Source organism: Didymella exigua (assembly GCF_010094145.1).
Source record: "Didymella exigua CBS 183.55 unplaced genomic scaffold M421scaffold_7, whole genome shotgun sequence".
In the NCBI taxonomy this organism is placed as follows: Eukaryota; Fungi; Ascomycota; class Dothideomycetes; order Pleosporales; family Didymellaceae; genus Didymella; species Didymella exigua.
In genome coordinates this window covers 1,005,268-1,017,276 of record NW_022984781.1, presented here as the reverse complement: position 1 = coordinate 1,017,276, position 12,009 = coordinate 1,005,268, and the positions used below count along the sequence as shown (strand labels likewise).

The window sequence follows — 12,009 nt, the reverse complement described above, 5'->3', positions numbered from 1 at the left end:
GGGCGTTGCAACGGTCTGGCGGAGCGTTGTGACAGCATCTGACAGGTTTCAGAAGCGGTGTGACGGCACGCAGCGATTGGGTCGTTCGCTTACACACTGGATGCAACCGTGCTTTGGCGGTGGTAGGTGCGATTACTGGTAGGAAATGAAGCGCGCCGTAAAACGATGATTCGGGGGATGGGCTTGGATGTTCATTTCATGTTCTTTTCATGTTCATCATCTTGTGCATCATCAAGTCCAAGGATTATGCTGGTGAACCCTCGAGTCCTCTTGTTGGTGGCAGGGCCCTCACCACGCTCAAAACAGGCATGCCTGCATGCATTGTGTGTTGTACACGCCGGTTCCCACGTGTCAGGGGCCCATGGTTGTCCGCATCGATGAGGCCACGACCAATCGGCGGGCGCCTTTGCTAGCCGTCGTAGCTTGGGCCAGCTCCCCTAAATTCTTGACGAACGTTGCAGGGCTGCATACCTTCATCTGCACTGAGTCCGTATCGCTGCTGCGGTCAGAGGATGAGCTGTGTTCCTGTGCTCTCCAGACCAGTGCTCCATACCCTCATGCCGCTCCTTTAGCCGTGCGCAGTGGGCTTTCTTTTGTACATAACTATACCAGGCCTTATTGCATCACCGCCCAGCGACGCGTGCTTCCCGCCCGTCCCATCTCTCAGCGCGTGGAGTTGAATGCACGCTCGACGCACCTCAGAGTCCTCGCCTGTGCTGCCTTCATCCCCGCCAGCTGGCGCCCAGCATCTCGGCGAAGCTCTCGATCCGTCTGAAGAGCGCAGCGTCGTGTCGCCCGCGCAGACGCTGTGGACTGCATTGTCCCCAACTCTTACGCTCGCCAACTCTAGCCCCGAGCTGCCCACGCTCTCTACCCTCTCCGCCCTCGGACGCAGACCGCGCACGCCGTCCACTGTCGCGAGAAACGACCGAGACCGGCCAGACGACACCTCGTTCTACACGGCCAGCTGGGGCAGTCCTTACAGACACCCTCCCCCGGTCTTCAACCCTCAGCGCCTCACCTCGGCCACTCTCGACAGCGACGATCTCGAAGAGGGTTCTTCCGCCCTCCAGTTCGGCCTCGAGCACCTACTGCCTCCGCGACTCGAAGTAGAAGACGACGCTCCCGGCCGATTCAACCTCGAGCATCTCATCCCCCCTGTGGACCCAGACGGCTCGCCGAACCAATTCACACTCGAGAATCTCATTCGATCTCGACTCCCTCGATCGATAACACCGACTAGGGAATCACAAGCGTATTCTTTCACCCCGCGGGCTTCTGACAAGAATCCTACCTCGGAAGAGTGGGTTCGGTCATTCCTCGAGGAGCGTTGGAACCGAGAGAAGAACAACTGGAAGAGCGACATCAGCATTGATCTCGACTCCAGTGAAGAATCAGGTCAAGATCACGACTTCCTCTTGCCAGGCCCGCCGAAGAGAGGACACACAGCCAACAACAAGACGCTCAACCAGCAAGACTTCTGGCGCCACATTAGCAAAGATCAGAAAGAAGCCCTCGGCAGGATGATGTCCTCAAAGTATGCCGACGATCCCACGTCGAATCCTCGACAGGTCTCAGGCTCCGGTCCTGCCGCCTCACAGTTCCCTCCTCGAACATCGAGTGTGCGCAACTTGTTTGCATCGTCAATCTCGCCTCGAGATGTGACCCCTTCGCATTCGCCGATGCCAGTAGAACATACACCCAACCAGCCTCCAACACCCGTCGAGCCCACAAGAACGCCGATCCCAAGGACTCGCAAGAAGGTCATGGTCAAGGGCAAGGGCTGCATCATCTCGATACCACACGACATCCCAAGAGGTACTCACGGGTACCCACCGAAGCCCATGAGCCCAGCAGCCGTGCAGGCAAAGATTGAGGATTTGCAGCGTCTGGGCTACAACACAAGTGGTTTTGGTCACTGGAACGGCGTGGATGCTGGAGATCAGCAGGCGCACAACCGAGCCATATGGCCGACCGAAGACGATATGCGGGCTGAGCGCGCCAACCCAGGGTTGAGTTTCAAGGTCTACGTGCCGAAGAAGAGTGAATGGGACAATTACGTTAATTCGTTGGTGGAGGCGAAGCTTGCAGCCTTGGGAGTCAGTCTGGGTGGAGAAGACGAAGCGCCAGCACCCATGTCCCGCCAGGTGTCAGGACAGTATCCGGGTCTGCCCTTCTCTCCACCGTTGCCAACTCCGTCTGGTGGCAGTCACCGTGGCAGACAGGGAAGTGTCGTCACTGGTCCCTTCCCATTTGGACCATCACCCGGCCACATGTCTCGCCAATCGATCGCGTCACCAGCCGCATTCGGAAATGTTCGACCGAGCATGCACATGCACCGTCACTCGACATTCGGTCCCGGAAGCTTTTCTCACCATGGCATGTCTCCGTCTGTCTCCGGCACATGGTCTCCAGGTGGCTACTTTGGCTCTCAAGATGGACGTGGTGGTTCGCCAGCACTGCCTGCCTTGCCACCAAGCAGATCCGATCTTGCTGGGATGGTATCATCACCTCATTCGCCGTTCGGCAGGCGAGCAAGCCAGCAGTTTCCTCACTCGCCGTTGGCGCAGGACGATCTCATGGTCCAGATGCAAATGCAGCAACAGCAGTTGCAGGCGCAAATGTTCCAACAACAGCAGCAGCAGCTCATGGGACTGCGACCTAATTCTACACTTGCGGAGGTGCCGGAAGACGAGTCCGAGGAAGAGGTGCTGCCTCCTCTGAAGAATGTCACCAAGCCCGCACCGGAGATTGCTCACCCAACTCCTCGCACTCATCGCCACAATCTTAGTGAGAACATGGAGCGCGAGGCTGCTGATGCGGAGTATCATCTGGAAGAGGCGATCGATAAGCAATTTGCTGAAGGAGGTGATTTCAACACTGAACCTGAAGTCACTGCCCAGCGCAATGGTGTGGCTAACAACACATGGGAGAAGTCTCGCCCTGTCCTGCACCAGCCTCAGCCACACAACAGAGCGCATTCGATCACGAAGTCCCAGCAGCAGGTTCCTTTCGCTTTCCCTGCGCACCAGCCACACAACCCTCGCGAGGACAGCAACGGTGCCAGGACCAACTTGTCCGAAAACACAAATCCAAGTCTCGAGGATGGCGAGATCCGCTCGAACCAGCATTCACAGGCACCCTCGCAAGTCAGCAACCCATGGAAAGACTCAAAATTCGCCTACAACAGCACCACCTCTACTATGCATAGCAACCATGCTTCAAAATCATCGCTTTCGAAGCTCAACGTGGAGGCGAAAGAATTCAAGTTCAATCCTGCTGCTTCGTTCAACCCGGGATCGAGCTCCAACAGCAAGTCTAGCATTGACGGACTGTCAAGTTTCAACGTCACAGCTCCTGCATTCAAGCCGGATGCTGTCGCGTTCCAGCCCACAGCACCCACTTTCAAACCTGTTGCGGATGCGCCGGCAACCAAACCCGCGGAGCCACGAAATGGCATGGAAGCGCCTGAGTTCAAGCCTGCAGTTCCTGCATTCCCCAGCAGTGGTTTCAGCTTCTCGAGTCCGCCAGCATTCAAGCCGGATGCTCCAGCGTTCACTCCTGGAGGTGTCTCAGCTTTTAACCCTCAGAAGGTCGAACCTGCACCCGCAAGCTTTTCCTCAAAAATCTTCGGTGATGTCAACATCTCGGCCTGCGACATCATCAAGCCCGCTACACGATCCAAGGCTGTCGCTATCGTGCGACCCGATACAGCACGAGAATCATCTCCGGAGACAGTCAAGGACGTTGAGGATCGCGAAGACGCAGAAGGCCGTCCGATGCAAGCCGAAGGACGCGAGAAACGTGCCCGCAAACTACGCAATGACGGTGATGAGGTCCCTAAGTTTGCGCTGCAGCCCATACTGGCTTCGCAACCACTTGCAGAACCTTCACCAATCTTTGACGAGGAGGACAATCTCCAGGACGGTCCTGTTGAAGACAAGGAGAATCGCTCACCTGACGGCAGCAAGCGCAAGCCAAAGTCGAGCAGCCCAGTGCGAGTCCATTCCATTGTCGAGACCAAGAAGCCAACGGAAAAGGCTGAAACCGAGCCCATCGTTGCGCCCGACACAGCCAAACCTGTTGCTGACCCGTCCAAGAAGCATGAGCACAAGACGAGCTCGCTGTCCGCTACTGCTCAGCCCTTCGAGTTCAAACCTCAACATGGCAGCGCAGGTTACGATTTCGGCTTTCATGTTACAAAGCCCTCTGTGGTCAACGATTTCCTGCTACAAGGTTCACCACCAAGGAACTACAGCAGGAGCCCGGCAACCACTTACCGACCTAGCGATGATGGCTCTTTTAAAACAGCGCTCGGACGTGTTCCGTATGCTGAAAGCGAGAGCGTTGACTTCGATCCCTCGTTCAATGATATCGATGCTGTCATGAAGCAGATGGATGAAGGGGGCTCGGACTTCGGTGTTGAGCGCAACGACGACTCCTGGGAGCAGTCCTCTCCCCAGCGGACGCCTCATGAGTTTGACCGCTTCAACCTACGCCCTAACGTCCACCTTCGTAGCGACGCACCCAGTCCCAGCCCCCGCAGGATTTATGCCAACGGGCCAGGATCTGCGAATTCGCTGCAGAATCCCTTCGATGATGAGCGCGCTGCGCTGATCTCCACATCTCCTGTGCATCGTCTCAACCACGCTGGAGATTTGCCAGTAAGCGATTGGGACGACATCCTCACAGAAGGAGAAGAGCAGGTCAAGATGCGCAGTTCGTTCTTTGACAAGCGCGTTGATGACCTGATGGGCCGCTTGCTGCAGAACCGCCTGGGCCCGCTGGAGCAGACCCTGCGGCACGTTCAACATGCACTCACGACGATGTCATCCCGCCCATCGCGCGGCCGTCGTAGCTTGTCTACAGCTGGGCTGGACAGCGATGCAGACGATGAAGATGATGACATTGATGTCGACGCGCACTACCGCAATCGCTCTCCTAGGAAGGACAAGAGGCTGGAAAAGATTCGTGCCGTCGTTCGCGACGCACTCGAGTCGCACCAGGCACAGACCGCATCCATGCCGGCTATTGCACCCGAGCCACTGGGAGCTGAGAAGATTCGCGAAATCCTGGCTGACGTTCTTGTGTCACACCAGCCACCAGCTGCGCCTGTGGAGCCAGTCTCTACTGAGCAAATTCGCGCTATCGTCGAGGATGCAATTGCCTCCAACAAGCCTGCAGTACCTGAAACAGTTGTGGAGCCACTCAAGCCGGAAGACATCAGATCGATGCTCACTGAGACGCTTGCGCTTTTTAGCCCTCAGCCGACCGAGCCCATCAAGCCAGATGATGTCCGTTCCATTGTGATGGAAGCATTCGCGACGCACGCTCCCCAACCAACACCAGCTGCGGAACCACTTTCACCAGAGGCTATTCGCTTGATCATTGCCGAGACTCTTACAACGCACCAGGTTCCAGGTCCCGTTCCTTCGATCGTTGAGCCTATGCAGCCTGATACAATCCGTTCAATCGTCACCGAAGCCCTGGCATCTCAGAAGGCGAGCGCTTTGGAGGCACCTATCGACATCCCTCAACCTCAGTTTGATATCTCTGAGATTTATCAGATGATCGGCAGTCTTAAGGCATCTATTGCTCAAACTACGAGTAACCACCTACAGGCTGATGATGTGCGCGAGTTGGTCGACAATGCCTTCAAGCGACAGACTATGGAGGTCTCCAAGCGCGACGAGTCTGAAGCCATCATGAAGCGAGATGCACGTATCGCCGAACTCGAAAGCATGGTTGAGGACAGCACCCTCCGCCACGAGGCAGAAGAGGAGGCACGCAAGCGTCTCGAGGACCGTGAGGCCGACACAGCACGTTTGCTCAAGGTCACTGAGGAGGAACTCACGCTTCTTCAGGCGGCTGCCAAGGACGATGAGGCCAAGATTCGCGCTTTGTTGGAGGAACGCGATGTTCTACGACGCAACCTGAACTACCAGATCGAAGCCGATGATCTTCGCGAGAAGCTCGCAGTTTCCGAGGCTGAGAACGAAGAGCTCAAGATGAAGAACATTGCACTCGAGACCTCGGAGGAGGATTACAAGCAGAACTTGGATGTTGTCACCGCTGAGAATGAGGCACTGACATTCACCCTGGAAGAGCACCGCAAATCAGCAAACAAATGGCGGGCCGATATCCAAGAGGCACATCAGGAGAATGATAAGCTCAAGATGACCATCGAACAATCTCGCTACCAGGCAGAGGAGGCTGCTCGCGTGCGTGAGTCCATGCGTGGCAAGTTTGAGAAGCTACAGCAAGACATGGTCCTCGCATCCCAGCAGATAGCTGCCGAACGCTCTCAATGGCAGAAGAATGAGCAAGCGCATCTTGAAAAGTACGAAGTCCTCAGCGCCCGCATTGAAGCCGAGGGACGAACGCGCGAGCGTCTTGAGAGGGAGCTTGAGAGGCTCGAGATGCAGGAGGGTGAGGGTATGAAGCTGCGTATCCACTTCGAGCAGTCTCAAAAGCACAACGCCAGGCTTGAAGAGACTGTTGAGCAGTTGAGGAGGGAATCCGTAGAGCACCAAAATAACGCCCATAGGTACGAGCGAGACATGCGCGAGGCCAGAGAAGCGGCCCACGTTGAGATCAGACGTACCCGTGTGCTTATGGAGGCCGACCTTGACGCAGCCAACAATCAAGTCAACGTCGTCCGCCACAACCTCGAGAGCGAAGTCGCTCGTGTCCGTGCTGAGCTCGACAGCGTTCGCTTGGAGGCAGAGACTGCCAGGGAGAAACATGAGCTCGAGCTCGAGGCTGCGTCCGATGCTACCAAACAGGCAGTTGAAGAGGCAGTCCAGAAGAGCAAGCGCACCCTTCACGAGCAACAGCAGGCCTTCGAGCGTGGCTTTGACCGCCTTAAGCAGGAGCACGCTCGTGCTCTCGAATTCGCCAGGGAAGATAAACAGCGCGCTGAGGCTTTCCATGAGGATAAGCTTGCGCTGGCTGACTCCAAGCTCGACCACTTCAAGGACAAGATTGCGCTCCTCGAGGAGAAGCTTGTTGTTGCTAAGGAAGCTGCTAGCGCCGCTGTCGCTGCTGCCGCGAAGTCGCCCACAACGACTGGTCCTTCCACTCTTGGAAGCCACGAGAAAATCTCCCCTCAAGCACTGCGCGAGTCCATCTCTGTGCTGCAAGAGCAGCTCCAGGAGCGTGAGTCGCGCATCGAGTCTCTCGAGCAACAACTGTCCGATGTTGATACCGAGGCTCCTTCTAAGCTTAAGGAGCGTGACACCGAGATTACCTGGTTGCGTGAGCTACTGGGCGTTCGTGTCGACGATATCAACGATCTGATCAACGCCCTCGCGCAGCCAACGTTCGATCGCGAGACAGTTCGTGATGCTGCTATCCGTATCCGCACCAACCTGCAGATGGAGCAGTCGGAAAAGGAGCGCCTCATCTCAGGCGGACAGAGCAACTTCCCAACACTGGCGACTCTTTCCAACTTTGCCTCTCCCAAGGCTGTCCAGGTCGCCGCTGCCTTCGGCAATTGGCGCAAGGGCCGACAGAACGCTGCCTCCGCCCTTGCAGGGCCATCGGCAAGCTCATCGCGCAACCAGACACCCTCTCGCCCTACGACGAACTCTGCTCAGTCCTTCCTCTCTGGCCTGATGACACCTCCAACATCCAACATGCGTCGTACACCCGACTTCCCGTCGTCCTCAAGGCCTAAGGATTTGCGCTCGAACTCGATGCAGTCCACCGATTCGCGCAGCTCGACAGCAACAGAGCAGGGCTTCCCTTCGCTCGGAAAGCGAACTGCTGCACCTAGCACACCGCCGCTTTTGCGCAAGGCAAGCTACGATCGCGACGCCGCTGTTGAAGATTACAGCGATAACGGCTTCGACGACGACAGCACGGTCGATGGAGGCGAAGTGACACCCATCGCACTGAGCTTCGGCAACGAGCTGAGAATACGACGCGACCGTGACTAAACATTACGTTATCGCCATATATGACAACACATCTCCTTTGTATATGCATTGACTTTGCTCTTCAAGAGCAGCCTTTCACTATAATCCGCTGTACCTAATACTTGCTTGTTCCTGTATGTTTTGGTTTTGATCTGGGTTTGGTTTAGAGCGAGCATCGCCTGCGGACTGGACGGATATACCCCGAGACCGTTGAGGTTGGACATTACTGGCATCTAAATTGTATACTCGTGTACATACCCCCTGTCAATATTTCTTTGGATAGTCGCGACGAACGCGCAGTAGTATAGCTGAACATGGATTTTTGAAGTTTTAATCAGTACCGCATCGTACACAATTCACCCTGGCACCATCTCCGTGACCACAGACGGATGTACTGTCCGATTTATCTAGTTCCCAGAAGCGAGTCCATTAGTACAGCGGCGTGTCATATGCATCAAGCTCATACATCTACGTATCGACACTCTCCTGATCATGCTCACAGCTCACTCCCGTCTCGTCCCCTTCCCACATAGGGCTTAGCGGTCACGCACAAAACTCCGCCTCCTGGCCCCTATAGAGCCCCTGCTCATACGTTGCCTTCAACGTCATCGGTACAACCCCCTCCTCCATCCACATGATCAGCACCCTCAAATCCGTTGTACAAAATGGACCGTACAGCTGCAGCGTGTTGGTCGAGCAGTACGCTGCGCTTGGCACAAGGACCAGGCGGTACCCGTCCCCAAGAGCTTGGGCGGAAGCGGTGGAGATAGAGTTCTGGTACATGGCGCTGCGCACGAAGTCGTAGTTGTGCACTGAGTACGCCTCAGCGATCGAGTCGTCGGATTCGCTGTGGTAGGCGAGGATTTTGCCGCTGTGCGAGTGGCAGGTTGAGAGGTCAGGGAGCGTGGTTTGTAGTGTGGAATTGTTTTCGGGCACAGCTTGCTTCGTCTAGGAGACTGGGATATCGTGGGTGATGTTGGTGATGTTGGTGAGCGAGGGCAGCTCAGCTTCATTGAGCTTTTGGATGAGTTCCGCGACAAATTCGCTGCCGGTGCTGGGGATTTTGAGCTCGTGATGCTGTGTTTCGTTGTTTCCCGACTATGTTCGCGTCTTCAAAGGCCGTGCTACGCTGGTAGGAGAAGTAGGCAAATTTGCAGGGTTGACGGACTCTACTGTCAAAGGTCGTTTCTCAGTTCGAGGATGCTGCAGGCTGTAAATGACACGAATGTTTGTGGCTGTCATCTTCGCAGATCTAGTACTACTTGCACTCCCAATTATCCGGGTTCTTGAAGTCCGCGCCGACAAGCGTGTTGCGGAGCGGATACTTGCAGTGCCTCCTCGTGAAATCGACACCAAGAGATACGGTATCGTTGACGAACTTAGTGCCCTCGATGTATGATGGTGCCACGCCTTGCTCGACCCAGTCCACCACCGCTTTGAGGACGTTGGTCTCTCGCTCAAATGGTACACCAGCTGCTGCAGCATTGCCACCTTGACCCAACACCCACGCGCCGGGCCCCGAGTTGCAGTGATTCATGCCAGAGATGCGGAAGAATCGAATCCAGTTATCCATGGCCTCTGTGCTTCTGCGCCCTTTGAGAGCGTTGTACCAGCGGATTGTGTTGAAAGTGGTAATCTGGTTATCTTGTTGGCCGTGGTATGTCAAGATCTTTCCGCCTTTTCGTTCAAAACCTGGAAGGCTAGTAGGATATGTGCGAATATCGCCTGGGTTCAGCTTGTCTGCTGCTATTGTATCCTCGAGATCAAACTTGGATGCGTCCCAAGATGGGTCGTTGTACACAACGTACTTGAACCAGTCTTCAGAGTAGGCGAAGGGCGCTCCGGCATACAGACGATCGACTGCACCGACTTCGCTGCCTGGCTGCATCGCCGGATAGATCAGTGTGCCATCTGGATACCTGTAGTCGCTGAAAATCGTCTTGAGTTGCTCAACTTGCGAATCGTTCAGACAGTTGGTAGTACTAGTTCCATTGCAACGCAAGGTCGAAGGGTCGAATTTGCAGAGCGTCGGATCTTCGATTATCCCATCCTTGGCTTTATCGATCGTGTCACACTGATTCAAGACTTCGTCGTGTATCCATGTCTTCCAGGCTGTGGCTGGTATGAAATCAGACGTGCCGACCGCACCAGTGATGGTAAAGAAACGCGCCCGCCATGACACTAGGTCGTTGAAGTCCACTGCTGGTGCCCCAGCAACAATGCCATCGAAGTCGCCGGGGAACTTCTCCGCGCTCTTGATACCTTGTCGCCCTCCAAGAGAACAGCCAATATAGTATGACTTGGAGTGCGACTCCCCATATAGCTCTCTCGTAAGGGACTTACCGGCATCCGTGCTGGTATGAAGTCTATTTGACCGTCAAAAGAAGTCCGCGTTAAGATCGGACAATTTGGCAACTCACGATCTCCAGGCAAAGTCAATCACAGTCTCTGGATTATTAAAGAAGGGCAAGCCGTCAGTACCATTCTTCCCGTTATTCGAACCGACTGCTGCGAAGCCCTTCGATGATGTATAGGCAAGGTCTTCGTATTTGATGCCTACTCTTATCAGTACATGCATAGAAGTCAGACTGTGACCACAAGAGACGTACATCCATCAATACCTCCATTACCGGTCGCAAGGAAGCGTCCTGACCAATCCTCGGGCAGCCAAGCCTCAAAGGTGATGTTCGAATGACCCGAGGTCTTGATTGATAGGGCTACACGGCAAACGTTGGCAGCCACCGCCTGGGTTCCGCGATTGCAGCTTGCGACGTTGTCCGGAAAGCTTAGTGTCGTGTTGGCAGTGACATACTGAAGGACATTACGAGTTGCTCCAGGGACAAACTTCTCCGGCTTAAACGCCAGGCATTTCGTCTCGAATGCGGAGGATCCCGTGACTGGGACTGAGAGCAAAAAGAACGAGAAAGATATCAAGGCGGCGAGCATGATAGCTATCAAGCTGTGAGCTGTCGCACAGCTGGATCAGCTGCTCAGGGAGACTTTATAAGATGAAGACAAGTCCATGGGACGTGTGAGGCATGACTCGGACTGTTTGCCCAGCTATTGTGGGCGCCCTCCCGCCATATTGCTTCTGCCGGCTGTCGTACAGCGGTCCATGTTGCGGGATGAGCGGGGGACGGAAAGACTCGCGCCACACCCCGGCGTGGAACGGTAATCTCTTGCCTCACGTAAGAAGGGAGCGTCGAGCGGAAATCTGCCTCCGATGGAGAATCATCGGCCGCTTGGCCGGAGCGACTGGAGATTGTGACAGATCCTCCCATCCTTCGCGTCCGTTAACATGCGCGCGCACTGCGGATCACGCCCTCTAGCTGGCAGGTGCATGGCGAATGATGGATACAACGAGCGTTCGCACGATTGCGCAAGTGAGTACTAACATAATGATTGCAGAGCTTCGGTAGGCGATAGTGAAGGAGGGACCTACTGAATAATGGGCTCAGCGTCCCGCATGACGTATGTGGGTCTCCCACCAAAATACCACATCTCCACTACAACAACGTGCAGAGTACATGTCGCAGACCAAGAACTTAATTACACTTGGCTAAATACCATGCCCTGCCATTACCAAGAACCGGCAAGTTGTGGCAATCTCAGTGCCTGCAATCAACCACGGCGGAACGGCCGAGCTAGGAAGCCACATATGCAACATGCAGGAGTGCATTGAGCACGTCAGCATGAACAGGATCGAAAGCAACAAAATCCTTGAAGCGAACACGAGCTGGAGGCGCAGTCATAGACGCGATTACAGTGTCTAATTCGCGACGCACTGCCGGCCCCGCTCTTTTTGAACACATCCACGTGATGGTCAATGTTCCAAACACCGTGGAAATCACATTGAGCGCTAATGTAAACTGCCTGGAAGTAGCCAAACTGAGAGGCGATACTGTCATTGAGCGAGATCACTCATGGCGGTGGGAACGATCAAAGACCACATGAGTCTGACAGCTCTAGTCGCACGAGATTCAGAGATCTGTATCTGCGGGATCGTATCGTGAGGACGATGGTGAGCCCTAATCGCGGGTACCCGAAATAAGAACTCGTGTAGGCCCATAAAGGCGACACACAGCCTTAC

At 55.2% G+C, this 12,009-nt stretch overlaps 3 protein-coding genes across 3 annotated transcripts; 1 reads left to right on the top strand and 2 right to left on the bottom strand.

The window, feature by feature from the left end:
- Positions 1–460: 460 nt before the first annotated feature.
- Positions 461–7,944, top strand: M421DRAFT_364493 (uncharacterized protein). Its single transcript, XM_033589708.1, has one exon. It carries the CDS (start codon positions 681–683, stop codon positions 7,938–7,940), a length of 7,260 nt encoding a protein of 2,419 aa, XP_033451274.1. The 5' UTR covers positions 461–680; the 3' UTR covers positions 7,941–7,944.
- Positions 7,945–8,272: 328 nt separating this feature from the next.
- M421DRAFT_364496 (uncharacterized protein) lies at positions 8,273–9,055 on the bottom strand. The gene has a single exon (XM_033589709.1). It carries the CDS (start codon positions 8,930–8,932, stop codon positions 8,567–8,569), a length of 366 nt encoding a protein of 121 aa, XP_033451273.1. The 5' UTR covers positions 8,933–9,055; the 3' UTR covers positions 8,273–8,566.
- A 122-nt stretch (positions 9,056–9,177) lies between these two features.
- On the bottom strand, positions 9,178–10,865 carry M421DRAFT_57238 (feruloyl esterase B precursor; the record flags this gene model as incomplete). Its single annotated transcript, XM_033595481.1, has 3 exons — positions 9,178–10,285; positions 10,340–10,480; positions 10,525–10,865. 3 exons carry the CDS (start codon positions 10,863–10,865, stop codon positions 9,178–9,180), a joined length of 1,590 nt encoding a protein of 529 aa, XP_033451272.1.
- Between the last annotated feature and the right edge of the window lie 1,144 nt (positions 10,866–12,009).